At 43.6% G+C, this 25890-nt stretch overlaps 1 protein-coding gene across 2 annotated transcripts in view; it reads left to right on the forward strand.

Moving 5' to 3' along the window:
• The window catches only part of THADA (THADA armadillo repeat containing), a 325428-nt gene that overhangs the window by 221575 nt on the left and 77963 nt on the right, over positions 1 to 25890 (forward strand). For both annotated transcript variants that reach the window (XM_065929363.1, XM_065929364.1), the window contains exon 30: positions 4826 to 4941. In XM_065929363.1, the coding sequence (XP_065785435.1) occupies positions 4826 to 4941 (116 nt within the window). The remainder of the gene's footprint in view (positions 1 to 4825; positions 4942 to 25890) is intronic.

Here is a 25890-nt window from a genome sequence, read left to right on the forward strand (position 1 = left end):
ATGAAGTGGGGGGTGTCACAAAATTAAATTGTCGGATCTTCTCATTTTTCCAAAGAGTTTCGACATCAGGTTGATTTTGATGTGAAATCTCCCAGTTCACAAATGGTGATTTCAAAATACCGTGTAGGCCAAATAAAACATCTGCAGCCACTTTTGGTCCACAGTCTGTTCTTGGTTTACAGGCTCTGGTTTCAAGCCCCACCACCTTTTGTCTAGACTGGCAACAGTCTCACTCACCCGACCCCTTCTGACCCAGCCTCCTCACTGTCCCTGGCCTTTCCTTTTCGAATTAGAGATCTGATCTCTGAAGAGGTCTGTGCTGTCTCCAGAACAGAGCACACATCCCCTGATGCTGCCTTTGAGATCCTTCCCCATCTAACCTGACCCCTCTCTTCAGCTGTGTCTCCCACCGCCCTGCACACATCCTGGCTCCACTCTTGTTACATGCAACTATTTGCTGTCCCCTGAGCGGTCTCAATATTTTTCTTTTACTGAATGGGGTTTTTTTAGAATAATTTTGGATTTTCAGAAAACATGAATACAGATAGTTCCCATGTTATTCCTCTCTTCCCCGCCCCCTCTCCCCAGTATTCTCCTGTTATTAGTATCACGCGTTAGAGTGGTATGTTTATTACAATTAATGAACCCATATTGATACATCATTGTTAATAAAATTATATTTATTTTTCATTTATTTTATTATTTTGCACTATATATTTATTATTTTATATTTATTTATTTTAAATTAAATTAAAAATTAATTAAAGCCCATAGTTTATCTTAATGCTCACTTTTTTGTTGGTAATACCAATATTTTAATACTCTTTAACACTTTTTAATAATTCAGTTTCCTCTGCTTGTATATTCTTCCTCCTGGCAAGATTCTTTTCAAGGCCACGTATGGCTATCACTCTTCCTGAAAAGCCTTCTCTGTTTATTTTTGGAATGAGGGCTGGAAGGGAGGGAAGAGATGGAAAAAGAGAACTAGTGTTTTGATCAGGTGCCTAGAATGTGCCAAGTACTATCTATCTATCTATCTATCTATCTATCTATCTATATATGTTCTTTGAAATCTTTCTATAGTTCTACCAGGTATATATTATTATACTCTTTATATTACAGATAATATTATACTCATTATATTATAGATAATATTATACTCTTTACTGTAGAGTAAACAAGTGACCCAAAGCCCTCCAGCTAGAAACTAGGTTTCCACCAAAGTCCATTTGGCTCCAAAGTCTCTTCTCCTCTCACCCCCTTCAACTGGGTTGCATTCTGATCATTGATCCAGCCTCTCTGCTTTCCCCACTGGGTTAGCAATCCACTAGGTTAGGAATCCATGGAGTAAGGAGTGCATATTATCCAGCTCTGTGACTCTACTCCTGACTTGGGGTTGGCACCACCAGCAGCTCACCAAACCCATGGGCGTGTGTCCTAAAGGCAGAGGTAATAGAGGAACAGGCACCAAATACCAGCATCAGTTCAGCAAATGCTTGTTGAGCCCTGCTCTGCCCTGGACGTGGTGGAGGCCGGGGTCACGTGGAAGAGCAGAGTGATGGCGATGCCACCGTGCAGGTTAGAAGTCCGAGCCAGGCAGAGTCTGGGGAACGACTGATATATTTGTTTACCCACGACTGGAATGTGAGCTGCAGGAAAGCAGGGATTCTGTGTGCTCTCGGCTACAGCCCTGAGGATAGCGCCTGGTAATAATAGTTGTTTAATAAATATTTTTGGGCTGAATGTTGGAATCCCGTTGCCAATTTGGGACAAATAAAGTGACACTGAACTTCTCAGGGCTCTCCTGTGGGTCCAGTTAGTCGTCATCCTCAGGTCTGGCAGCTTGGGTTTCTCTCTGTTTGGTTTAGTGCAGTTTCCTAATTATCCCAGGCCTGGGCTTGGCCACGCTGTTTGCCCAGAAGTTCCTCTGGACCAGAATGTCAGGAAGGGAGCTGGGGGCAGGAGCTGCCTCGCCCCTGCCATCCTTGCAGAGCTGATGGACAGATGATCCTTCCTGGAGCTGCCTGGAACTACCAGACCTGTCCTTGGACCAGAGCTCCAAAAGTCTGGCCTCACTTCCAGACTTCATGCAAAGGATGGCCTCGTTTTCCTTGAGAGAATTAAGCCAGCACTCTTTTTTTGGCTATGCCACACATAGTGTGGGATCTTAGTTCCCTGACCAGGGACTGAACCCTCAGCCCCTGCACTGGAGGCATGGAATCTCAACCATTGAACTAACAGGGAAGTCTCAGACCCAGCACTCTTCATGTGATAGGAGGGTAGTCATGTATTCAAACATTTTCATTAATTATCTTTAAAGAAAACTTTGTCTCACACACAGTAACCTGTTTCAGACATGTGCTTACAAGCCTTTTTTTCCCTTTCGCCACCCTCTGTCTTCTCTCCCCCTCCTCCTCGCCCCCATTTTCTTTGTCTCCTCTGACCCTATCTTTCACGTATATTACTCTGTTTCTCCTGCATGTTTATTTCCACCAGGGTTCTTCTAAGTATACTTCCCCCACCATTGGTCCCATGTAAACAGACCACACTCCGTTCCTGGTGAATAACCAGGATCACAATTGTTGTCTGGTTTGTGCCCAAGGTGACAGAATTGATGGGCTCATAGGCCGGTTTTCATAAACCAGAGCTACCAAGCGTTTCAAAAACAGCCTTGTTTTTGCCAAGTAAGGTGAGCAAATATAGGACGAAGTTTAAACATCCATCAGGAGTTATTTTTGAAGTGATTGCTTTTAACTGAGAGGCGTTTGAAAAATCTCACAGCTTTCTTTACAAGTAAATTCCAAGGTCATGTATTTTGCTGGTGTCTGCTGATTAATTACAGTCCTCTGACACCATGAAAAGCCCCGGTGGTGGGTTCTGTGCAGCTGTGGAGAAAAGCAAAGCAAGGCCCAGTGGCTTTGCCAGCTCTCTCAGGATGGTGGGGATTCGGGCAGAGGGAGGTGATTTTTTTCACTCTGGCAGTCACCACATAAGAACAGAAGCCCCAGCCAGAACCACTGCTCCAGACTTCACGACGGGCGGTACGGGTCCCTATGGGGGTGCGGTGAAGTAGTGATATTTGATCTGTTGCTTCTGAAATAACAGATCCATTATTAGAGAAAGTATTTTCAGGCTCCACATTGAGACTTGTGTGCCTTCTCCAATTTAGGGGAAAAAAATTTTTTTTAAGTAGCAGTTCCATACAATAAAATAATCAAAACTGACTCTCTAAACCAAAGGTGCTTGCACAGTGTATATTTGTTGTTGGAAATTGCAGATCTCTGACCCAGGAAAACCTGCCTGCTCAGACCCCATTTAGGGTCTGATGGCTCTGGATGTCGTATCTTGACCTTTTGCTTTTTCTCATTACTTCCTTTCCATATTTAACTCTCCACTGACAGGAGAGAAAGAGAAGAAAAAGTAGAATCTTGCTGTTTAGAAAGAATCATCTGAAGGCCCGGTAAAGGATACAACAGAAAGAGAACATTCTGGTTATTAAAATAGGCTTCCCCCAAAAAGATAAAAATAAAAGAGGCTTCCCAAGTTCTTGATGTGCTTATCTATGCTCGCTTTGCCCCACCCTCCTCCTCCCCTTGAGAAAGGAGCTGAAGGATTTCTCTGACATGTCTTTTCCCTTGACACTAGCTAAGGCCAGTGATCTCGTTTATGCCCTCATCCTCTTTTGTTCTCTGCTGCAGGTCTCACCGAGGAGGCCTTGTTAGTGTCATCACGGAATGAACCTAAGGCACAGATATGGACACAAACCAGTTCACACACACAGGGGCTGTGCCATGGCCTTGCTGGGATTGTGGCCTTCGTTCTAAATATAGGCAGCTGGAGAGAGACAACAGGATTTGTCTTGCTCTGCCTAGTTCTAACGTATAAAGTCATGGAAGGGTAAGAGAGCAGGGTTCTGCACTGCTGCCTCAGCTCCTGACGTCTTAGAAAAGATCTAAGAAATCTCAGTAGTGTACAGACATCACTGTCCAGTATTTGCAAAGGCAAGTGTCATTACAGCCTGCTTCTTCAGCCAGGCCCATTCTGATAAACCCCAAACCAGATTAGACCCACAGACAGTTGATTTTTTCCTGTGTAGTAAGATTTTGACTTTAAAAAATACTGCTTGAGGGGCTTCCCGGGTGGCTCAGGAGATAAGAACCTGCCTGCCAATGCAGGAGACACGGGTTCGATCCCTGATCTAGGAGGATCCGTGGAGCAACCAAGCTTGTGTGCCACAGCTGTTGCGCCTGTGCTCTAGAGGCGGGGGGCCCCAACTCCTGAGCCCAGGCACCCTAAAGCCTGTGCTCTGCAACAAGAGAAGCCGCCGCAACGGGAAGCCCATGCACTGGAACTAGAGTAATCCCCACCCTCCGTAACTAGAGAAAAAGCCTGTGCAAAGAAGCGAAGACCTAGCACAGCCAAAAATAAATAAATGCAGAAATAATTTTTTAAAAGTACTTTTTTTCCATGAGACTGCTAAGATAAAGATGTTTGTATTTCTTTGCTAAAATAAATTTTTAGGCTGTTTATAAGTAATAAACTCTTGCATCTAATGACTGGTCACAGAATAGTCATCTTTTTCTAGACTTGGTGAGGAATTCAGAGCACAGGTAGAGATGAAAGACATAAGGTTTTTCACCACTTGCTGCGTCCTTCCAAAATCAACATGCTTTTCCTGCAAGGAGACCAGAGCCACATTTTGCAGGTGTCTGTTTTCTTTGAGGGGAATATTTTGAGGAAACCTAAAAGGGAAGAACTGGACATTTAGGAAAAATATATTTTCACAGCAGGATGTTGCTTTTTCTCTTTTTTTTTTTTGGTTTAGGTTTTTCATTTGTTACAAGCCTTCTCAGACTCCAAATACAGAATGAATACATACTTTCAGCAGGAACTGGCTGACGTCGCTGTTTGTACCAAAGCCAAGCTTTGGCTGGCCAAGAGGTATGTTAAAGCCCCACATGAGCACGGAATTATCGGGGGTTAGGAATACACTGGAGAAATGCTGTTCCTGGTTGTGGGAGTTTTAAAAGTCACTGGCATAAGTTTTCTAAACTTATTGGAGTTATATATCTTTTTCAAACTGGGTTGTGGTAAAGAAAGAAAAATATTTTCTTGACAGTTTTTCTAAAACTGCTGGGTGACTGGGGGGGCATGTACTATGGCTTTTTATCTGTCCACCAGTTTGGTTTTTTGAATATCTGCTATGTGCCCAGTCCTGTGTTGGATAACCTAACAATGAAAGGCAGTAATTGACTGAATCATGTGGTACCAACTACCAGACACCATGGCAACTCGGAGATGAGAGACCGGTGTAAGGCTTAGGCAGGTGCAGAGGGGCCCAGAGGGGCTGAATAAGGAAAAGATACAAGTTGCCTTTTTAGGTATGTAGTGGAGGAGCTTGATTAAGCCAAGCAAAGGAGGCTAGATACGTTTTTTTTTTTTTTTTCATCCTTGCCATCATTAGTTTATTCTGAAACTTAAAGCATTTTCTGTGTGAACGATGGAGTAAGAAGAATTTCTCAATTTTCTCGAATACACAGGAAGGACTCTGTGTAACACAGTGTTCGATATCTGTGTCTCAGGACATTATATTGGTAGGACAGTGTTTCTGTGAGGATCTGCCACCCCCATTTGCACCCTCTGTGATTCCAGGAGAAAGGAGTCCAGCAGAGGCCCACAGCCTACCACATTCCATGCTGTAGTATGTTGCCTTTGATTAATGATTAGTAGCTTGGTTGTCTAACATAGCAGCCTCTTTTTTATTTTTCAAAAATGTTCTTTTGTTCACTTTCCTTGGGCTCCCCACCTTATGTGGTGAGGCAAACAATGGCTAATGTGAGACCCACAAATCAGTGGAATTCAGCAAAGTCTCATTGGGCATAGACTACACGATAACCTCTGTGTTAGGAGCTATAGGGATAGAAAGATATAGAAGGAAGTAGCCTTGGCTTCAAGGAGCCCCGTCCAGGAGGCGAGAAAGATGTGTAAATAAATTATTTTCATTGAATATAGAAAGCGTGGTAACAAAAGTATATAGTAGGTACAGGAGTAGCCTAGGGGGTGGTGGGCAGGATGCCTTCAAGAGTTAAGAACTTTGCCAAGTGGTCACGACAGATGAGGGGTATTCCAAGCTCAGGGGATGTCATAGGCACAGACATAGCAATGTGGAATGCCTTAGGAAGTGTCGAGAACTGCACAGAAGTTAGCTCTTCTGAAACCTAAAGTGTAAGGGATGTGTGGTAGAGAATGGGACTGAGGAAATACATGGAAGCCACACAGTGAAAAGTCCTAAAGGAGACCTTTAGGTGAAAGGGACCCAGGGACTTCCCTGGTGGTCCAGTGGCTAAGACTTCACACTCCCAATGCAGGGGACCCAGGTACTATCCCTGGCCAGGGGACTAGATCCCACAGGCCACAGTGAAGGTCAAAGACCCTGAGTGCTACAATTAAGACCTAGTGCAGCCAAATACATGAATAATATATTTAAAAAGGAAAGAAAGAAAGGGATCTAGTGAAGAATTTCTCAATGAGTAGAGATATGAGGCTCTGTTTTCTAAGCAACTATAGCTTTGACCAGGGTTATTGATGGGAAATTCACTGGTATCTGACATGCCTATAAAGGGATGGGTAATGGTGAGCCTCTCAATTTTAGTCCAATTTTTGTTTCCTCTGCAAAAACTGCTCCCTTAAGCCTAATATCATTTGCCTCTGTGTGGCTTTCAGACAAGGTCCCAAGATGCTTTTTCTGAGAGAACAGAAATTGTGATCATATTCATGTTCTCCTCTGTTTACCAATTAGTGGGCCTAGTCCTCTTAGCTGTTATTTCTGGGGATCAGGAAGTCAGGGAAATCATCCTATAGAAACCTCTGCTTCCAGCAAGGACTGCCCCAAGACAAAATCTGAATCTCCTATTCTTCAAGTACTGTACGGAAGGACATTCTGCCCCCTTAGTTTGCTGCTTCTTGATGAATCTCATAGAAATTCATCATCTTTTTGATGTCTGATACTTGCCTTAATACAGCTTGAGGGAGGAGAGAGGATTAAGAAGAGTAGACATACTTTGATAATTGTTTAAGTCTGGTCATGGGTCTATGTGGCTTCATCATTTTATTCTCTCCACTTTAGTATATTCTTTAAAACTTCCATAATAAAAGGTTGAAAACAAACAAACAAACAAAAAGGTTGAAAACAGAAAAAAAAAAGAGAAATTCATCATCTGCTGGCTTCCTGAGTCAGTTCCTTCTTGGAAGGAGGAGATGGAGTAACAGGCCAGCCATCTGAATGAACCTTCATGTTGTGCAGTGCCTGAAGATGGATGACAGAGCTGCCACCAGCCTCCCCTTCAGCTAGAAAAATCCTCTTGGACTTCCCTGTGGTCCCTATTGCAGTTTCCTAGTCAGTCTTTTCATTATCCTCTGCCTCCATCCTCCCTCCCTCCCTTTCTCTGATTTTCCTCCATGATTTTCCAGCCTAGAAAACAAAGACATGAATCACTGAAATTCGCTGGGTTTCCAACTTCCTTGCCCGGAGTCTAGGAAAGCCACTTTTATGTTTCCAGTACAGTCAACTCTTTATTATCCAAGTGTGAACTTTACACTCTGTGGGTGGTCTATAACACCAGGCTTCCTCTTACTCCACAGCACACTTTTACCATATTAATCAGGATGTGTTCAGAGCCTAGAATAGAATTTGAGAGGAAAACACATGGCCAGAACACAATATATCCCAAACCCATCTGTCAGTTTTTCTGGATTATCCATGTTACTGGCAGGATAGCTTTGAATTTTCTAAATAGGAAAGTATAGCATCGGGTATAAGTGATGAAGCCTCAGCCTGCCGCATGCCTGTCCTGTCCTTGAGGTCCTCTGAGAGTGTTGTCCTAAGAGCCGTTTGTCTGCCCCGCACACCGCCAGTCCCGGCCAGCACCCGTCTGGCCCGGCCGGGCCTGGCGTGCCTGCGGGACCTGGGGTGGGGGGAGGGGGGGTGGGTAGAGCAGCGAGTCCCATGCTTAGAGGAGCCACTTCTGGGTCCAGGCGGGCCCTTCTTAAAGCCAACCCCTGACATATTCTCATATGCTTTTCTCCAAAAGGTGTTATAATGCAAAGTATTCCAAATGTCACTGCTCAAGAGGCTCTTTTATGTCCCCAGCAATTTACAAAAGAAAGAGGAATAGTAAATGTTCCTTTGTGCCTACTAAGGATTTTCTGTTTCTTTTGAATTTGGCTTGAAACTTTACTGTTATTGCAAAGAAAAAAAAGTCGGTTCAAATTTTAACACCAACAGCTTTTTCCTTCTTCAGTTTATTTGATCATTTAGCTTGAGTTTATTCAGTCTAATAGATACTAAAACATTAGTGAGGAGGTCATTTATTTATTCCCCAAAAGGAGGTTTAAAAAATTCATTGGAACCGTTGGATGATCAGTTCCATTTTTTAACATTTTGACCCCAAAATTGAGGGTACATAAAGACTTTTGTCCTGTATTTGTATTTTGACTTTGCAAGATTAATAGAGATTTATATGAGGTGATTAAGCAACAGCCATGGATTTGTTGGGGAATTTTTGGTGATGAATGGCCAGCTGGCAGCATGGCCGGAGTAGAGGACTGGGCTTCTGCTCTTACAGGCCACTTTTCATTCCAAGATGTCAAAGCCTTCGTGGAAATCAGCTCGTTCATCCTTTGAGTCCTTTCCTTCCCCTTTCCCCCCCATCCCCCTCTCCTCAGTCCAGTTTACTATCTCTCTCCTGGTGCAAAGACAGTTTACCAACTACTGGAAGAAATCTACTGACCCAGGCCAAAAACCAAGTGGGAATAGGGGTCAGCTGCTGGCCTGGCGAGGCCGGCTGTGGGGGCCACGGAGAGGAAGTCAGCGCAGCCCTGCCTGCTGGCCCTGCTCTGTGCAGATTCCAGCTCTGCCGTCCCAGCTGGACCGCAGGTCCTGCCTGGATAGGAAGGACTTTTCAAAAGCCCTGTTAAGTAAGAGAAAGAGGAGAAAAGATTTATTGACTTTGATTGAGAGTTGGAATTACTGTTATTTGGGGCTTTAAGTTTTTTCAGAAATCAGTCTGGTTATCTGTCATCTTTGGTTATAAAAGGAAAAACGTGTGTGTGTGTGTGTGTGAGTGTGTGTGTGTGTGTGTGTGTGTGTGTGTGTGTGTGTGTGTGTGTGTACGCGTGCGTGCCCTTTGAATAAATGTGGTAAACTAAATGGACTATCAGACTCCATGCGATGGATGATGTGATGCCCAGGAAGAAAACTGTGTCCTACTAAATTTTTTTCACTTTGTTTCTTAACTACCAGTGTAGTTTGTGCTTATCATAGAGAATTAGGGAAGAAAATATAAGTCTATCTCACCAACATCCAGTGGAACCCACTGTTATTGGTTAAATAGTTACTTCATCTTTCTTCCTGTGTTTTTTTAAATGTAGTTGGAGTTAAGCTGTATGTATGTAAGTTATCACTTTTTCCATTTAACAGTATATGAATGCATTTGTTGAAGTCTTCTTTTTTTTTTAAATGGGTTTTTTTTTTTTTTTTTTAATTTCTGGCTGTCCTGGGTCTTTGTTGCTTTCTCTGTTGTGGTGAGCAGGGTCTGCTATTTGTGGTGAGTAGGCTTGTGTGTGTGTGTGTGTGTGTGTGTGTGTGTGTGAAAACTCTTTATGGTGTAGCTGCTATGGAAAATAGTAGGGGGTTTCCTCAAAAAACTAAAAATAGAATTACCATATGATCTAGGAATTACACTTCTGGTTATAGACCCAAATGAATTGAAAGCAGAGTCATGAAGAGAGATTTGTACGTGTTATAGTTGTATTATTCACAATAGGCAAGAAGTAGAAGTAACCCAAGTATCCATTGATAGATGAATGGATAAACAAATACGGTATGTATGAACAAGAGAACATTATTTAGGCTTAAAAATGAAGAAAATTCTAACAGTACCACGTGGATGAACCTTGAGCATGTTATGCAAAATGAAATAAATCCATCACAGAAAGACAAATACTATACGATTCCACTTACATGAGGTTCCTGGAGTAGTCAAATTCAGAGAGACAAAGTAGAATGGTGGTTGCCAGGGACTAGCAGGAAAGCAAGTATCTAGGGTTCTACTCAGAGAGTTTTCGTTTTTCAGGATGAAAAGAGTTCTGGAGATTGCTGGTACAACCACGTGCGTGTGCTTAACACTCTTGAACTGTTCACTTAAAATGGTTAAGATGGTAAATTTTATATTATGTTTATTTTATCACAATTTAAAAAAATTTTAATGACAAATATTAAAAAACTCTTTTTGTGTTTTATCATTCCTCTAAAGGTTATCATCCAGACTTTCTTATGATAATTATTTTCTTGCTTTTCTGTCTAGTTTTTACTGTCTACACATCATTAAAAGTAAAATGCTTTTTTGCCTGTTTTTGTATTAAAAAAATCTTTGAAAACATCATTTGTTAAAGATAGCATATTTTTGTCACCGGAAAAGTCAGTCATTAGGTTGACCTTACTATTGTTCCATTACTGGCCATTCAGTTTGTTTCCCATTCATTCAACAAATATTTATTAAGCCCTGCTGTATGCCAGGCTGTATTAAACATAGAAACTACTTATTAAAGCCCCTACTTTAAGTATGGAGAAGGCTGCCAAACAGTCTTGTCAAATAGAGTCATAGGCCTAGAACTTTAGAACCGGAAGGAATCATAACGTTTGTTGTAGTTCACTCCCATCCCCATGCTTGTGGGAAAGCGCAACCCAGAGAGATGAGGGATTCGCCTGTGTTCAAACAGCTGACCAGGCTGTAACAACTACCTGACAACAGCTAACCTTTTTGGAGGGCCTAACTCCCTGCTCCTTGTCAGGCTCTTTCTGCTGGACCACGTTGTGTCTATCTATCCAGTGTTTTTAAGTCAGGGCTCTGAATGGTGGTAACTGAATATTTTCTATAACAGTGCTTCTCAGACCTTAACGTACACATGAATCACCTTGTGGGGCCCTTAGAATGAAGTCTTCTTCAGTAGGCCTGGGGTGGAGCCAGAGATTCTGCTTTTCTGACAAGCTCCAAGGTGATTCCGATGCTGCTTTCTGAGACAGGGCCCATTTGAGGGCCAAGGGTCAGAGAGTCAGCCACTGTGGATCACCCCGCCCTTTGAAATACTCCCACCTTCACCCCCTCATTCTCAGGGCTTGTGTCTGGAGCCTGGAGCCATAGGAGAGGGTGAGGCTACTGAAGGGATCAGCACAGAATTCTTTTGGTGTGACCTGCAGCAAGGCGGACCCCGGGAGTCCACACTCCCTTGTCCGGGCAGCCATCCCAGTAGACTCAGTGCCTGGGGTAGATCCAGGCTTCATTGGCATGCAGTGAATATTCATCATTTTGAAAAGTAATAATAGTCTGATACTCTGTTGAGAAATAATAGTCTGATTCCCTTGTGGCTCAGTTGGTAAAGCATCCACCTGCAATGTGGAAGACCTGGGTTTGATCCCTGGGTTGGGAGGATCCCCTGGAGAAGGGAAAGGCTACCCACTCCAGTATTCTGGCCTGGAGAAGTCCATGGGGTCGCAAAGAGTCGGACACGACTGAGCAACTTTCACTTTACTGGTGAGAAAAACAGGCTCTCAGGAATACAAGAACAGGTCCCAAGTTTACTAGGAAAGCAACCTTGGGAAATAAAGTTTTGAATACTCAGTGCTGATGGAGGGAAGAGATGATGGAAGGAGTTTATGTTTGTTGAAGACCTCCTCTTTGTCCTAGACCCAACGATTTGTTTCCCCAAGTTAATTCTTTCTTGCATAATGTGTTAGCTGTGTGACCCGTTCACTTCCCCTATACAACTTCCCATCAGTGCTCCTGACACCACCCAGTCCCTCCTCCATGTCCTGGACTTCCTTCCCTATCCATCCGCCTAGCCATACTCTCATTTGCTCTCCCCATTTTCTCTCCTTACTGGCCCCCTCTAAGCTGAGGTGGTATGCTCATGGAAGGCCTGGGATCTAAATACATAAGAAAAATATGCTTATAGAGACAAAGCTAAGGCTGGCTTTTGTGTGGCAATCCCATTTCTGCCCCAGGGGGGTCTGTGGCCAGCTGCAGAAGTCCTGGTTTAGGGTTCTGTTTTGCTTTACAGCTGAAGACAGCAGTTATTTTCTAACCACCAGATTTATTCACACAAGAGACTATACTTCCCAGGCAGAAATCCTGGGATTTAGGTCAGATTCCATTGTCCCAATGTCCCTTTGCCCTCCCCCTATCCCCCACATCTTCTGGACCAGCCCCCCTCCCCAAAGAAAAGGTCCTTCTTGCACAACTCCTGCGAGGGGCCTAACCCTTTGCCACAGCTGCAGGTTGCATTTCACTCCCATGCTGCTGAAATGAATCCAGTGGAGATGGGTTGTTAAAATATTCAGATGATCATGTGGCATTCTAAGGCTGTCATTTGTGGTCCCTGCCAAAACTGTAAGGGAAGCAAGTCTTAACAGGGATGGTTACTTACATAGCAAGTTTCCAGGCATTACTGGGGGTTGGGTTTGCTTCGGGTTTGTTTCTTCTATGCTCTTTTTCTTTTTCTCAAAAGTTTTCCCAGTACTCTGCCACCCCCTCCCCCTTTTAATTGCTTTTCTTTCAACCTCCAGATTTTACCAGGGAGGGAGAATCTCATCAGGACCCCTCTTTAATCCCCCAGCTCAGCCTATTCAAAGTCTCTCTGAGCCTCGTGCATACTTGAATGATGAGAGAAATGAAGCTGGTGTATTTTAGACCCAAGCTTGTTGACATTTGTTCACTTCCCTTTCAGACTTCTCAGGAATGTTCAAGGTCATGATATCTCGGGATGAGATCCTGTTTGTATTTTTAAAAACAGAGAGAAACATTAAGTTAGCACATTTCAACCCAAAGCAGTGAACAAGGCACAAAACCTTTTCTTCATTAGATATTCCTTTTAAAATTACGTCAAGTTTTAAAGGAATAAGCTGTTTAAGAAGTGAAGTTTGAGACTACATGAGGTATTTCTTGTTGACAGGCTGAGCTTATGGAAACTAGTCAGGTAAAAGCACTCAGAAGTGATCAATATATTAAACTGAGCCTTTGAACAAGTTGCCCAAGATCAAAACTTCCTCCTTACTGCAGCAAGAAATAAAAATAGTTTGTTTATGCAACTGCACATCAAGAATTCAACCCCCAACTTTCTACCTTTTAAATATAGAAATCTTCAAACTTAGCCTGGAGGTGGTAATTCATTTGATAAAGGGCTCAGAAAGATCTGTCTTGCTCCACTTGTAGCTGTTGGCTTCTTGGGATATTGCTGTTGGAAGATTTAGTCAGTGTTGTCATTGCCCAACTTGCAAGGGATGCAGGCTTTAAATGGCCTCAACACGTTTTCATAATATTATGTAAAACTGTAATATAGTGGGTTATTTTTTTTTCCTTAGCATGTGACATGTTTCATCCTTTGAGTAAATCAACATCTTGGTTACCTTCGTTGAGACATTACCAATGAAACCAAGCCAATTCAGGTGGCACAGTGGAGAAAGTAGAAATGAATGATATTGTCTCATTTCAAAAACCAAGTGAATAAGATGGGTATGGATTTAATTAACTGTAAACATGTAAGATTTTGGTAAATGCTAGAATGAGGTCAGAGTGTATTATAGAAGCCAACTATTGGGGGTGGGATGTCAAGGACATCTTTGAAGAGAAGGGAGAAGTCTTTCAAGATTTAGTGAGATTTAATTGTTAGATAAGGTTAATTCTCACAGATTGGAGAATGAGTGAAGTTACACTGATACAGAGCCTATGATGTTAAATCAGCTGTGAAGGTCTCACTGTCCACGTACAGAGAAAGGAATTTTAGTAGTGCTCAGCCTTGTGGGGACCGCTTTTGTAAATGCATGCATACTCAACCACTCAGTTGTGTCCGACTCTTTGCAGCCCCATGGACTGTATCTCGCCAGGCTCCTCTGTCCATGGGATTATCCTGGCAAAAATACTGGAGGAGGTTGCCATTTCCTCCTCCAGGGAATCTTCCTGACTCAGGGATCGAACCCAAGTCTCCTGCAGTTCCTGCATTGGCAGGTGGGTTCTTTACCACTGAGCCACCTGAGAAGCAGAGACCACTTTAGATATATAATTAAGCCTCTATTGTCAAGGTTTACTTATGATCCAGTCTGGTTGAAAAGAGCTTATCCATGTGAAAAAAACCAACAGTGACATTCATATAGAATTCTTAATTCCATAGTATATATATCAAGTATAAGAATTCAGAAAAGAATGCAGATTGGGATAGCCAGGGAAGGTTTCCTAGGGGAGTTAGGTAATTGAGCTGGGTTTTAATGGGCGTGATTTGGAAACACCGTAAGTGGTGAGAAAAGAGCATATCAAGATGGGGGACAGCATGGTCAGTGACGCACTAATGAAGAAAGTGCTTGCATTTAGGCCAGTGGGGGTGTAGAGCCAAAGAAGGCATGATGTGTTTGGAGAGCTGTACAAGATTTGATAAGAGACCAGTTGTGGCAGGCCTTAAATGTCAGCCAGAGGAATTTGAATCTGATCCAAGAGGGAAGAGGAAGTCAGTAAGCTCAGACTTACACTAGTAAATAGGCTGCTGTCTCCATGCTGATGAAACACACTGAGGAGCGTGTTACATCTTTCCAGCCTCTCTCAGTGACTGAAAAAATCTCCAGCCCCTGCTGGAGGTTCATAGAAGCTCCTTAGTAGCAACCCACCAGCTCTGTCTGGCACTTGGAAACTCCTTTGCATGCCTGGGCAGTTAGTGATGGGAATAGAGATACTGCCCATGTGCATTTTAGATTTCATGGTTATTGTCTGCTCAACATTACTAAGAGGACCGTAGAACCACAGAGTTTATAACAGGAAAGGGAATTTAGAGATCATCTAATCCAGTGGAATCCTTTCTTCAAACAGAAGCTTAAGTGGAAGTTCAAGATGTTTGAGATAATAGAGACGGCAAACATGGTGCAAGTTGAGATGGGGGCTTGGAGGCCCACCCACATAGCTTCTCAACCATTGGACCCCCACAGGGACTACAAAGAGCACCTGACTCCCTCTTTAAAAAAAGTGAAAGTGTTAGTTGCTCAGTCGTATCCTATTTTTTATGACCCCATGGACGGTAGCCCCGCCAGGCTCCTCTGCCCATGGGATTCTCCAGGCAAGAATACTTGAGTAGGTAGCCATTTCCTTCTCCAGGGGATCTTCCTGACCCAGGGATTGAACCTGGGTCTCCTGCATTGCAGGCAGACTCTTTACTGTCTGAGCCACCAGGAAAGCCCCCTTATTATTTCAAAGCAGGAATCTAATCCAAACCAGTGTCTGTAGACAGGAAAATAGACACAAGGGACAGGTGACTTCTTCCTACTTGACAGATGTGTCTGGCTCTAAAGATAGCCCAAATTTGGGATTTAAAGAGCAAATTGGTTTTCTGCCTCTTGGTCCTCTTGCTTCCTTTGCTGCAGCTGGATCATCCTCGTAGGAAACACTGCCACCCCCAGCCTCTGGGCTGCCCAAGGCCTTCTCTCAGGAGCTGCCCTCCTTGGTCAGGACCCCATCACTAGACCTTCTTGCCAACACAACTCAGCTTCTCTAGATCCCCTTTCCCCAGAAATCCACTCTCAGCTGACTAACTGCTGCTTAACATGACCCACACATCATGCTTACATGTTACTAAGCGCTAGTATGTAAATAATTCTTCTGAGTCTATAGCTGTTTTTCACTGTTGATCTGGAGACATTGCTTTTAACTGAAGTTAGTAACTTGAGGGCAGGCTTTCTGGCAACACACAGACCTAGCGGGCACACTCCCTGAGGCCTCACTTGGCTCCTCTGTCCTCATTACTGAGCTGACCTAGCGCTGGTGCCCTTGTCCTAATTGGCCGGGCTTTGGGCTGACCCTCCAAAGGCTTGTGGGGCACGTGGGCAGGCCTTATGTGAGTAAGTCAAGGGAGCGGGTGTGAGAGAGACCCTCCAAAGCCTCACTTTCCTCCTTGCTGATGGGACGCCCAGGCTTCCTCAGTGACTGGAGTGGCCTGCGGGTCTCTGGAAATAGCTTCCCCTCACAATCAGAACTTATTCCCACTTGGGCCAGAAGGGACCCTTACCAGCCCGAAGGCCCTGTGTTCCTGGGTACCCACAGGGGGTCACTTTGAGAGGTCCTGGGTGAGTGGAAAAGACTCCAGCTGTGAGCACACCTCCCTGAGGTTGAGGCGGGGCAGGATATACTCACTGGTGGCATGTCTGTGTCTGGCCCCCTGCTCAGCTGCTAACCAGTGACGGGTGGCCTCTAACTTCCTTGAGCCTCTTTTGTTTTGTTTTGTTTTAATGTTTATTTACTTATTTGGCTGCATAGGGGTCTTAGTTGTGGCATGTGGAATCTAGTTCCCTGACCAGGGCTTGAACCTCGGGCCCCCTGCATTGGAAGCTCAGAGTCTTAGCCAGTGGACCACCAGGGAAGTCCCTGTTTTTATCTGTTAAGTTGGAAGATCCAAAATGGGAGGCAGGTGAAAGTGGAAAAGGACATAGTGAGTAATGGGTATGCAAGTACAAAAGAGCTAAGCAAATGGGGAATATTTATTGTCAGATAATGAAGTCTTTATCAGTCTTGTTGGCCATGTTGAAAACAGGCCTTTCTGGCAGCCCTCACAGAAACAGCTGTACTTGGAGCCTCACTCTTCTCCAGGCTGGCCACCAGGACACACCACCAGAGCCTGTGGCTGCAAACCAGCATACTCTAACTGTTCGCCCCGCCTCTCCCTTTTCATCTCTGTGTCGGGGACACACAGATACAATTTGTCTACAAAACCTTGATTCTATTCTTGGTTTCTGCCCTGATCTTGGACAGGTCACTTGAGCTGTGTGAGCTCCTTTGTTGACTTATAAAAATGGGAATAATAATGCCTGTTTTTCTCCTCTCAAGAATCTTTTAAAGATAAAATGTTTTTTGAAGATAAAACTTTTAATAAAATGCAGTTGGTATTATTTTTGTGGCCAGGGCTAATTTCCAAGTGTGTGCTTCGCCAAGATTTCATGAACAAAGTTCAGACTATACTGTTAGAAATCCTCACCTGTGATCTACATTCAGACTTCTCATGCAGCTACTAGAAGTTTTCATTCACCTCACTTATATATTCTATTTTTTTTTTAATAATTCTAGGAAGAAAGTAAAGTTTGAAAAGAAAGGGGACTTCTGTTAGCATTTTATGTAATAACTGAAGCTATATATCCTCCAAGCCCCAAACTGTACAATAAAAGTTTTCTTGGATACTACCTTTCTCCCATAATCCCTAGCACATTGCTTATTAAGTTATTAACCAGCAATTTCTCTGGCAGCATATTAAACTTTACTTTTAAACAAGTCACAGAGGGGGGGAAACATGCATCTCTCATAAAAGGAATAAAAAACATACACCCTCTAAAATGGTTTCTTCAGGCTTTGAACAAATCCCAACCCCCACACAAGGTCTCTTTTCACTCATTCTCTCCACATAACTTGAGTGTTAGTACATTAATGAGAAAAAGATGCCTAATAGAAAGATGGAAAAATATGAGGGCCTCTGGGAGGGGTGGGTGGCTCCCTGGGGGTCCTCTGAAAAGGCAGGTGAGCCTTCCTGGAGGGAAATAAAAGCCTTGGCATTGAGCTTGTGGGCTTCCTCTCATATAGCATCACTCCCCTGAGAAGCAGAGGTGGCTGTGACTTTGACCTTGACCTAAGCAGAGCCCCAGGGCCTTATGCAGACTGCCTGGGCCTTTGCCAAGTGCCTACCCAGAACCTTGGTAGAGTAGTTGGGGCCCTCTTTTCACAGATTCCGTCTCCCAGAGGCAAAGAAGGGTTTCCCTGTTAGCTCAGCTGGTAAAGAATCCACCTGCAATGTGAGAGACCTGGGTTCGATCCCTGGGTTGGGAAGATTCCCTGGAGGAGGGCATGGCAACCCACTCCAGTATTCTGGCCTGGAGAATTCCATGGAGTGTATAGTCCACGGGGCTGCACAGAGTTGGACATGGGGCAGCCTTTCCAGGGGCAGCCCCTATGCCCTAGAGCACATGGCTTGGACATATGGTCCCTTTCTGGACAGACTCACAGCTCATAGTCTCCTGCCTCGTGCCTGACAACTTGGTAAGAATTCCTTACAAATTGGTCAGTACCCAGAGCAGGGCATGAAGATGGCTTCACTTTAAAAGGAGAATCCCAGGAGGAGGGCTGTCGGGCAGCTCATATGTGTGAGTGTGAGTATAAACACTCGCAGAGCTCCAGACCAAGAAAGGCTGGATGGAAGCTGAAGCATACCATAAAAATGGAGTTCTGCCACCACCCGCCTCCCCTCCCCCGGGGGAGCTGAAGGTAAACGAGTAGGGCCAAGAGGGGGTGTTAGCCAGCCAGGGGGTGGCTAACAGGGGGTGTTGGCCCTGCATGCCGATCTGAATTCTGGATGTTACACGGTGGGGGGAAGAACTTGTTTAAAAATATATATTCTGCAGTTCCTGACCGTCTGGCATCTTGGTTTAAACAAATACCCTGTTGTTTCTCCAGAAATGTCATAGGATGATTGCTTGGCTGGGGGCCGTGGTAAAAATGGAAATCAGAAGGGAGAGCGGGGTCTTTTCTATTTAATTTACACTTCCACATTTATATGACTTCATGCGGCCCACATCAGAGGAGTACCTCCTGGCTCCTCACCACGGCAGCTCTTCCTCTTATAACCAAACGTAAGGCGAGATGGCATCTGGTCTGTGGACAACTGCCATTGCAGAGTCTCAAACTGCAGAGGACTACGAAGATGGCCATTGGGATGTCTGGGAGATCAGAGGAAGTCCAAAGAGATGTCCGCCATTCACACTGTCCTCCGAGGCCAGTCTCTGATCGTTAGTCAGGGACGGTTTCCTAGAGGGCAGGCTTTGAAGTGAGTTTTAAGTACAGGACATGGTGCGGCTCGACATGTGTCCAGTGAGGGGACTGTGGCAGGGTGTGGGGACACGTTAGAGACCATTTCCACCCTCCCTTTTCTGCCTTTTCCCGCACCGCATTATTCTTCTCCTCCCACCTGTGGCCCAGCTTCTCACCTGCCTGCTTTCTGCCTTCCTCTTCACCTCCTTTCCCTCTTTTTTTTTTTTCTGGCTTTCTTCTTTCCAGCCTATTTCAGTCCTGGTGGTGGTCCCCAGAATACTGCTTCATTAAGCCCAGTGCTGGCTCCACGGCAAGAGGCTTTGTAGTCACTGTGGTGCAGACCGGACATGACCTCAGTGGGAGTGAGTTCATGGAGGAGCCCAGATCAGAGGGAGAGATCGCCATGGACCATGATGGGCCCCTGCCAGGACTCACGACCCAGAGTCATTCTAAGCCATGAAACTGGCCAGCTGCACCTGTTTGATTTTCTGGTCTTCCTTTTTCCCAGCAAGCGGCAAGCTTGCTCCCATCTTTGGATCTTTGCAAAATGAACTCTCTTGTCTGAAATTGCTGCTTTCCATTCACTTGCGGAGTCTTTCCACATCTCCAGCCCCTTCCTCCATGATATTCTCTCACGTTGTTTTATGTGTGTTTTGTTTTTCTCCACATACACCCTCTACCACCACACACACACACACACACACACACATGAAAGCTCACACACACACACACACACACACACACACACACACACACACACACACGAAAGCTCTTCAAGGCCAGAACCTGTCCCCTTCTCTACTCCTGTTCCAAGTAGTATACACCCCATGGTACTTAGTAAAGGTTTCTAGATTAATAAAGTTAAACCATGAGTCTAATCAGGATTCTGGGGGAGAGTAATTCCCTGGGGTCTGGAGTGACCTTCGACCTTGACTGTGTTGAAGTCCAGATAGACTTCTCAGGACTTAGACCTTAACAGACATTAGCAGCCCAAAGCCAGAACAGTTGTTCTCAGCCCTCTGAGGATGGCAGTGAATTCTTCTGTAAAAGTCATCCAAAGTGACAAGGAAAAATATGTCCTAAATGAACTGTCTGTTTCTTGCCGGGAACCCTCCAAGGCTGCAGGGTAATGGGCCCCGGGGGCCCTAGCCATCCAGTGAACCAGTGGGGTCCCACCTGGGCTTGAGCCATTCGGAGCTTTTGGAGCTCTGAAAGGTCACTCCTAAGCACTTCCATTTGGGGCATGTCATCATCCTGCGTCATTTCCTGCTGTCCCATCCATTCCACATCCCCTTCGTACTTCTTATTTTTCAAACATGTAATATGCCGTCATCTTCAGACATGCTGCTTCCTCTGCTGGAGTCATTCTGCCCATGGTCCATCTCTTAGACTCCTCCTGCAAAGGCACTTCTGGATTTACTGAGGCATTCCCACCCCCCACCCCCAACGAATCCTTAATTTTTACTCTGTCAACCCTCCTTTGACCGTCCATCATACCACATGATTGGTTGTGTGTTTCTCTCACTAAACCACAGCCTTTCAAGGTTGTTTGACAGCCAATCACAACCAGAAATAGATTTTACAGATGACTTAGTATGTATCTTTGTACCCCGTGTGTATATCTGTATGGATATATACACAAACATACCTGTGAAATCTTACATAGTGTGATATTTTACTGTCTACGTAAGATATGAACAGTTTGTAGAAAAATACAACAGAGAGAGAATTTACTCAAGATTTAGAAGATTTAGTTTCAGGAATGTTATCCACCATCATTTTGGATATCAAGAATACCCCACTGATACCATTTGGTATAATAGATGGTAGCTTATTACCTGGAAAAGAAAAGGACGTTAGGCTAAATCAGTCAATATTTTTACTCAAAATTATCACATTTTATAAATTATATCAAAGATAATTTATTAAAAATTCTTTCTGGGCAAAAATTTCCTCGAAATCCTAATATAACAATTTAAGGGAACGATGCTTACCCTTACTGCTTTGATGCAATGTGATTATCTTTTACTGCTCCCTTTTCCCCTAGCTAGCTCTCTCCTCCCTCCATCCCTGCTTCCTCTTCCTTCCTTTCTTTCTCTTAGGCTTTCTCTTAACACTTGTAGGTGGTCATCTAAACCTATTAGTTTATTTCATAAAAACAAAATGGGTCATAACCTACAGTTTGAAAAACACAATTCAGGACTCTAAGTTTCTTGAGGGCAGTGACGAGGGTCACTGAATCATTTCGTCTTCATATATCCATACCCTGGCATTATTTTTGGCTCTCAGTTTCCTCTTAGTAAATGTTTTCTGAATGAATGGGCTTCAGTTAAAAAGCTCTGCAGCCACTGGGATTCCGGAAGGGACAGAAGTGAATAATTTATCACAGGCTTCCCAAGAGCTTCTGGTGTCCTCCAGACACTAGGGCCATTGTGAACACGTCTGGGAAGCCTTGCTCTCTCTTCTCTGCCTTCTGCCTCCCCCAACTTCCAGGAGAGAGGGCAGGAGGTTTAATGAAGTTCAGAAATCAAGTTCTCGGGTGGGTATATATATGTCAAGGGACCAGTGATAAAAAGACTGGAAGAAAGTTTTAACAAGGCCTGCATTTCACTTTATTTATGTAAACTTAGTCCTCATAGTACCTGATTCCTGTTACTCCTTCTAAAACCTCTATTATGCTGTTTTTCAGCCCATTTGTTAGACCCCGACCACTCCTGAGTATTTTTTGAACACTCTCAATCTTTATTATACCATGCCCTGTGCCAGGATTTTTCCATCTGGGGGCAGGGAAAAAAAAACCCAAACCCACCAAAACCCTGTGGCTTGGTTTCCTGTCCAGCTGGCTTGCCTTTTCCCAGGATTTTATTCCCATCATCAAAGTGGCTTGACAGACCGAGAACAAACCTCTGGCTCACCCTGAACTCACAGTGTACCGTTTCCAAGTCAGAACAAACACCAAGTAACAGGGAGAGAAAAAGAAAGAGGAAAAAAAAAATTTATTTTCCTGACTTAGAAGCCAATTCAGAGTGAAGCCCAACTCTGATTCCAGACAGCGATGTTGTGAGGCTGTGGCTATCCTCAAGGGTGGAGCCTTGAACAGTGGGCTCTGGGCCAGAATTTCTCTCTGAGTCAGTCTTGAAGGAGAAGCCATGGATGGACTCCTTTGTAGCCCCAGATCCTCTCTGTTTCCTGGAATCGAAAGCAGCAGAATTTGAGGGAGCCTCCCACGATCTCGTTGACTACCTCAGACTTGGCGTAGAACCTCAGTTCTGGGAGCCGTCAGAGTGGTCCCTGCCGGGTCCCAGGCTGCCAGGAAGGTCGGCAGCCTGTGCCAGGCCAAGAGAAGGTGCAGAACACTTCAGCCTGGCAGGGGGACGTAAAGATTGCCAACATTTCCTGTATTCATTTAGAACTGTTCTAAAATATATTAATTTAGCTAAAAATATCATGGAAACTAGGTTCCTCACTGAACTTGAAAGTCAAACCAATTTCCCAAAAACTTCCCTTTATGGTTCTGTGTGGCTCCCCTAGCAGGAAAATATCTGAGGTGAGAAGCTATGACCCTGTAGGTCAAATGGAGCAGGCGGCACATTTTTATACCAAGGAGCAGCAGTTAGCATGGAGTATCCCATCTTCCATGGGTCCCCAGACAAGCAGGACTCCTTTCTCCCTGCCTCTATTGCCCCCTCTCAAAATCCCCTTCTTTGTCAACTTTGTCTATCTAAATTCCTTCCCTTGTTTAGAGTTGGACTTAGGTCTTCATACATCTCTTTCATGTTTCTAGTCCACCCTATTATGTTCTTTCCCATAACTCCTTACATTCTGTCCCAAGTTTTGTCTTTATTTTTGTCTCCAAAACACGACATAACTCTCTGAGGCCAGAAATCATCTCTTGTGCATCTTTTTCCAACATCTAGCTCACAGCTGGATGCTCAGGAGGCATTCATCCTGCTGTTTGCAGGCCATTTATTATTCAGCCCTCTGCCTCATGTCTGATAATTCATTAACCCTTTGCATTAGGTTTTCTTGCTTTCTTTCCCGAGTGATTTTCCATTGGGAGGAGGGAAGATATCCCACGTTTTAAACAGTGGAAGTACCAGAACAGGGAATGATACCGTTGAAGTAATTTTCATAGACTATGGACTTTTCAACTTTACAAGTCAAATCTGACTGACCTGAGGAAAACTGAGTAGAGACAAAATATAAAGGCAAGATTTGGGGAGAGTAAATTCCAAATAGATCAAAGTGTTAACAAGAACAAGAAATGAAACTGTAAGGTTTCCCTGGTGGTTCAGTGGTTGAGAATCTGCCCGCCAGTGTAGGGGCTCTGAGTCTGATCCCTGCTCCAGGAAGACCCCACATGCCATGCGCAACTAGACACGTGCCCCAGAACTACTGAGCCAGCCCTCTGCAAGTACTGCAGCCTGTGCTCCCTGCAGCCTGTGCTCCGCAAGGGGCAGCTCGCTCACAGCAACTGGAGAAAGCCCCCGTGCAGCGTTGAAGATGCTGCACAGTCATAAAGAAAGGAATAAATAAATGAAACTAAAGTGCTAGAAGAAAAAGTACTAAAGAAAAATTTATAAATATAAACCTATATTGGAGAAAGGTGAGACTTTGGTAGCATGACATTAAATCCAGAAGATAAAAATAATATACTTGACTGCATTAAACCAAACAGTTTTGAATTCCAAAAAAAGTGTTGTAAATAAAGTTTAAAGTCAGGTGATAAACTGCAAAAAAATATTTGCAACACATATGATAAAGGACAGATTTCCTTAATATAAAAAGAGCTCCTACAAATCAATAAGGAAGATACCAATAGCATGATAGATCAGAGATTTGATCACTGTTCACAGAAAAGGAAATTAAGATATCATTTTTGAAAAGTTTATGAAGGGATGGGCAACTTCATTTAAAATAATTATGACTTAAAATGATGAGGTACTGTTTTTCCACTTATCACCTTGGCAAAGGTCAAAAGGTTTAATCACAGTGTGAGTCAGATTGTTGGGGTTGGAGGGGAGTCTTAAACACTGTTGGTGAAAGCATAAGTAGTCCCAGTCTCTTTGGAGAGCATCTTATCTAAATGAAGCAAAATTTTAAATGTATGAATATCTTGATCCAGCACTTAAGCTTCTAGGGGTTTCTCTTTTGAATATTCATTCATATGCATAAACTAATGTACATATATATTTATTACATTGTTGTTTTCAGCAAAATATCCTAAACAATCTGAATTATTTCATTAGGGGATAGGTACATCCATGAAATGGAGCAGTTCACAACCATTTAAGAAATGAGGCAAATCTGTGTTTTTTAATAGAATGTTATCTAAAATGTATTAGTGAAAAAAAGGTAATGCTCAGAACTCAGTAAGTAGTAAACCACTACTTATATAAAAATAAACAAGTGGGTAGCTATAGATAGATGCTTGTAAAATGTGCCTGGAAGGATATGCTCTAGAAAGCAGTAATAGTGGTTGCCTCAGGGGAACAGAACATGTGGGTAGAGGGTGGGGGCATGGAAAAGGAACTTCATTTTTACTGTATACCCTTCTGTACTGTTTGAGTTATTTTTGTACCATGTGCATGTGTTACCTGTTTTTTAAAATTAATTTTTTAAAAGTAACTGGGCATAGGCATGAAACTAGGCCAAATGTGAAGTGTGCATATAAACCAGTCATCATGGCAGAGTCGGAATCAGCGAGCAAGCAGATACTGTAGGTGAAGTAAGTCAGGGAACAGAAATGAGGCAGGTCAGCAACAGGGAAATCTTGAAACAAGACCATTTTGTTTTAATTGAAAAGTATCTGGTTTGCTTCTCGTGCAGATATTGCATGCCCCTAGGATATGGGCAGTTCAGGATAGAGTGAGAATAAACTTTAGAGAAATGGTAAAACTGTTAACTTATAGGAAGTGAGAAGGATGCATTGAGGGATCAAGTCAGATGGAGATACATTAGCTGGAACTCATGTCATTCCCCCATCCTAGGTTGGAGGCAGAGGAGCAGAGCAGGGAAGCTGCCGAATCAAATGCTCACAGTGACTCTCAGTGAGGTGATTACAGTGTCCATTGTACAAGTCAGAAATCTGACTCAGGTCACAGAGATGCCAAATGGCAAAAAGCCAGGATTCAAACCCAGGTCTGTCCATATTGTTTTTACCACTTGTGTGCATGTGCTCAGTCACATCTGACTCTTTACAACCCAGTGGCTCTTCTGTCCATGGAATCTTCCAGGCAAGAATACTGAAATGGGTTGCCATTTCCTTCTCCAGGGGATCTTCCTGACCTAAGGATCGAACCTGTGTCTCTTGCGTCTCCTGCATTGGAAGGCGGATTCTTTCCTACTGAGCCACCTGGGAAGCTGTTTTTAGTGTTTATACTGAATTATTAGTACCCTAGGGAGGTTTGGGCCCTTTTCATGATCAGTATGAACTGAGGCTCAGAGTCAGGGAGCTTCAGTGCTTTTCTCAAAAAAAAGTCTTCATTCTTCCATTTTTATCTAGACCCCCTCAAGCCAAGCCCACTTACTTTTTCCAGCGTGTGGTTCAAAGAGTAAAAAGACCTCCATTTATTAAAAGAAGAAAAAAAAAATCTCATTTATCAGAAAAGCAGTGTCTGTCACAGTGTTTGTAAATACTTTCATGTTTGTTTTTTCAGCTGCTTTTTTAAGTCTGTAAATACAGTTTATCATTTGTGAGTGCAGTTCTCCTCCAAAATGCTAAATCACTGATATTCATAACCAATGATTTTTCCCCTGAATTTGTCCAGTTCAGAAGAAGATAATAGAATATGGTGTCATATTCCCACTTCCCTCTTGTTTTCAAATAACTGGAATAGGGTATTGGTTTTTGTTTGTTTTAAGTTAATTTTCTTTGGCGCCAGAGCATAGAATTTTCTGTTTTGTACAAACACAGTCCCAACCTCCACCATAAATGCTAGGATTTTATTTTCATTTTCTTTTCGTGAGAAATGAAAATTTCACCATTGTCACCATTGGTGACTGTCCATCA

The sequence above is a fragment of the Muntiacus reevesi genome, chromosome 3 (genome assembly GCF_963930625.1).
Source record: "Muntiacus reevesi chromosome 3, mMunRee1.1, whole genome shotgun sequence".
Classification (NCBI taxonomy): Eukaryota; Metazoa; Chordata; class Mammalia; order Artiodactyla; family Cervidae; genus Muntiacus; species Muntiacus reevesi.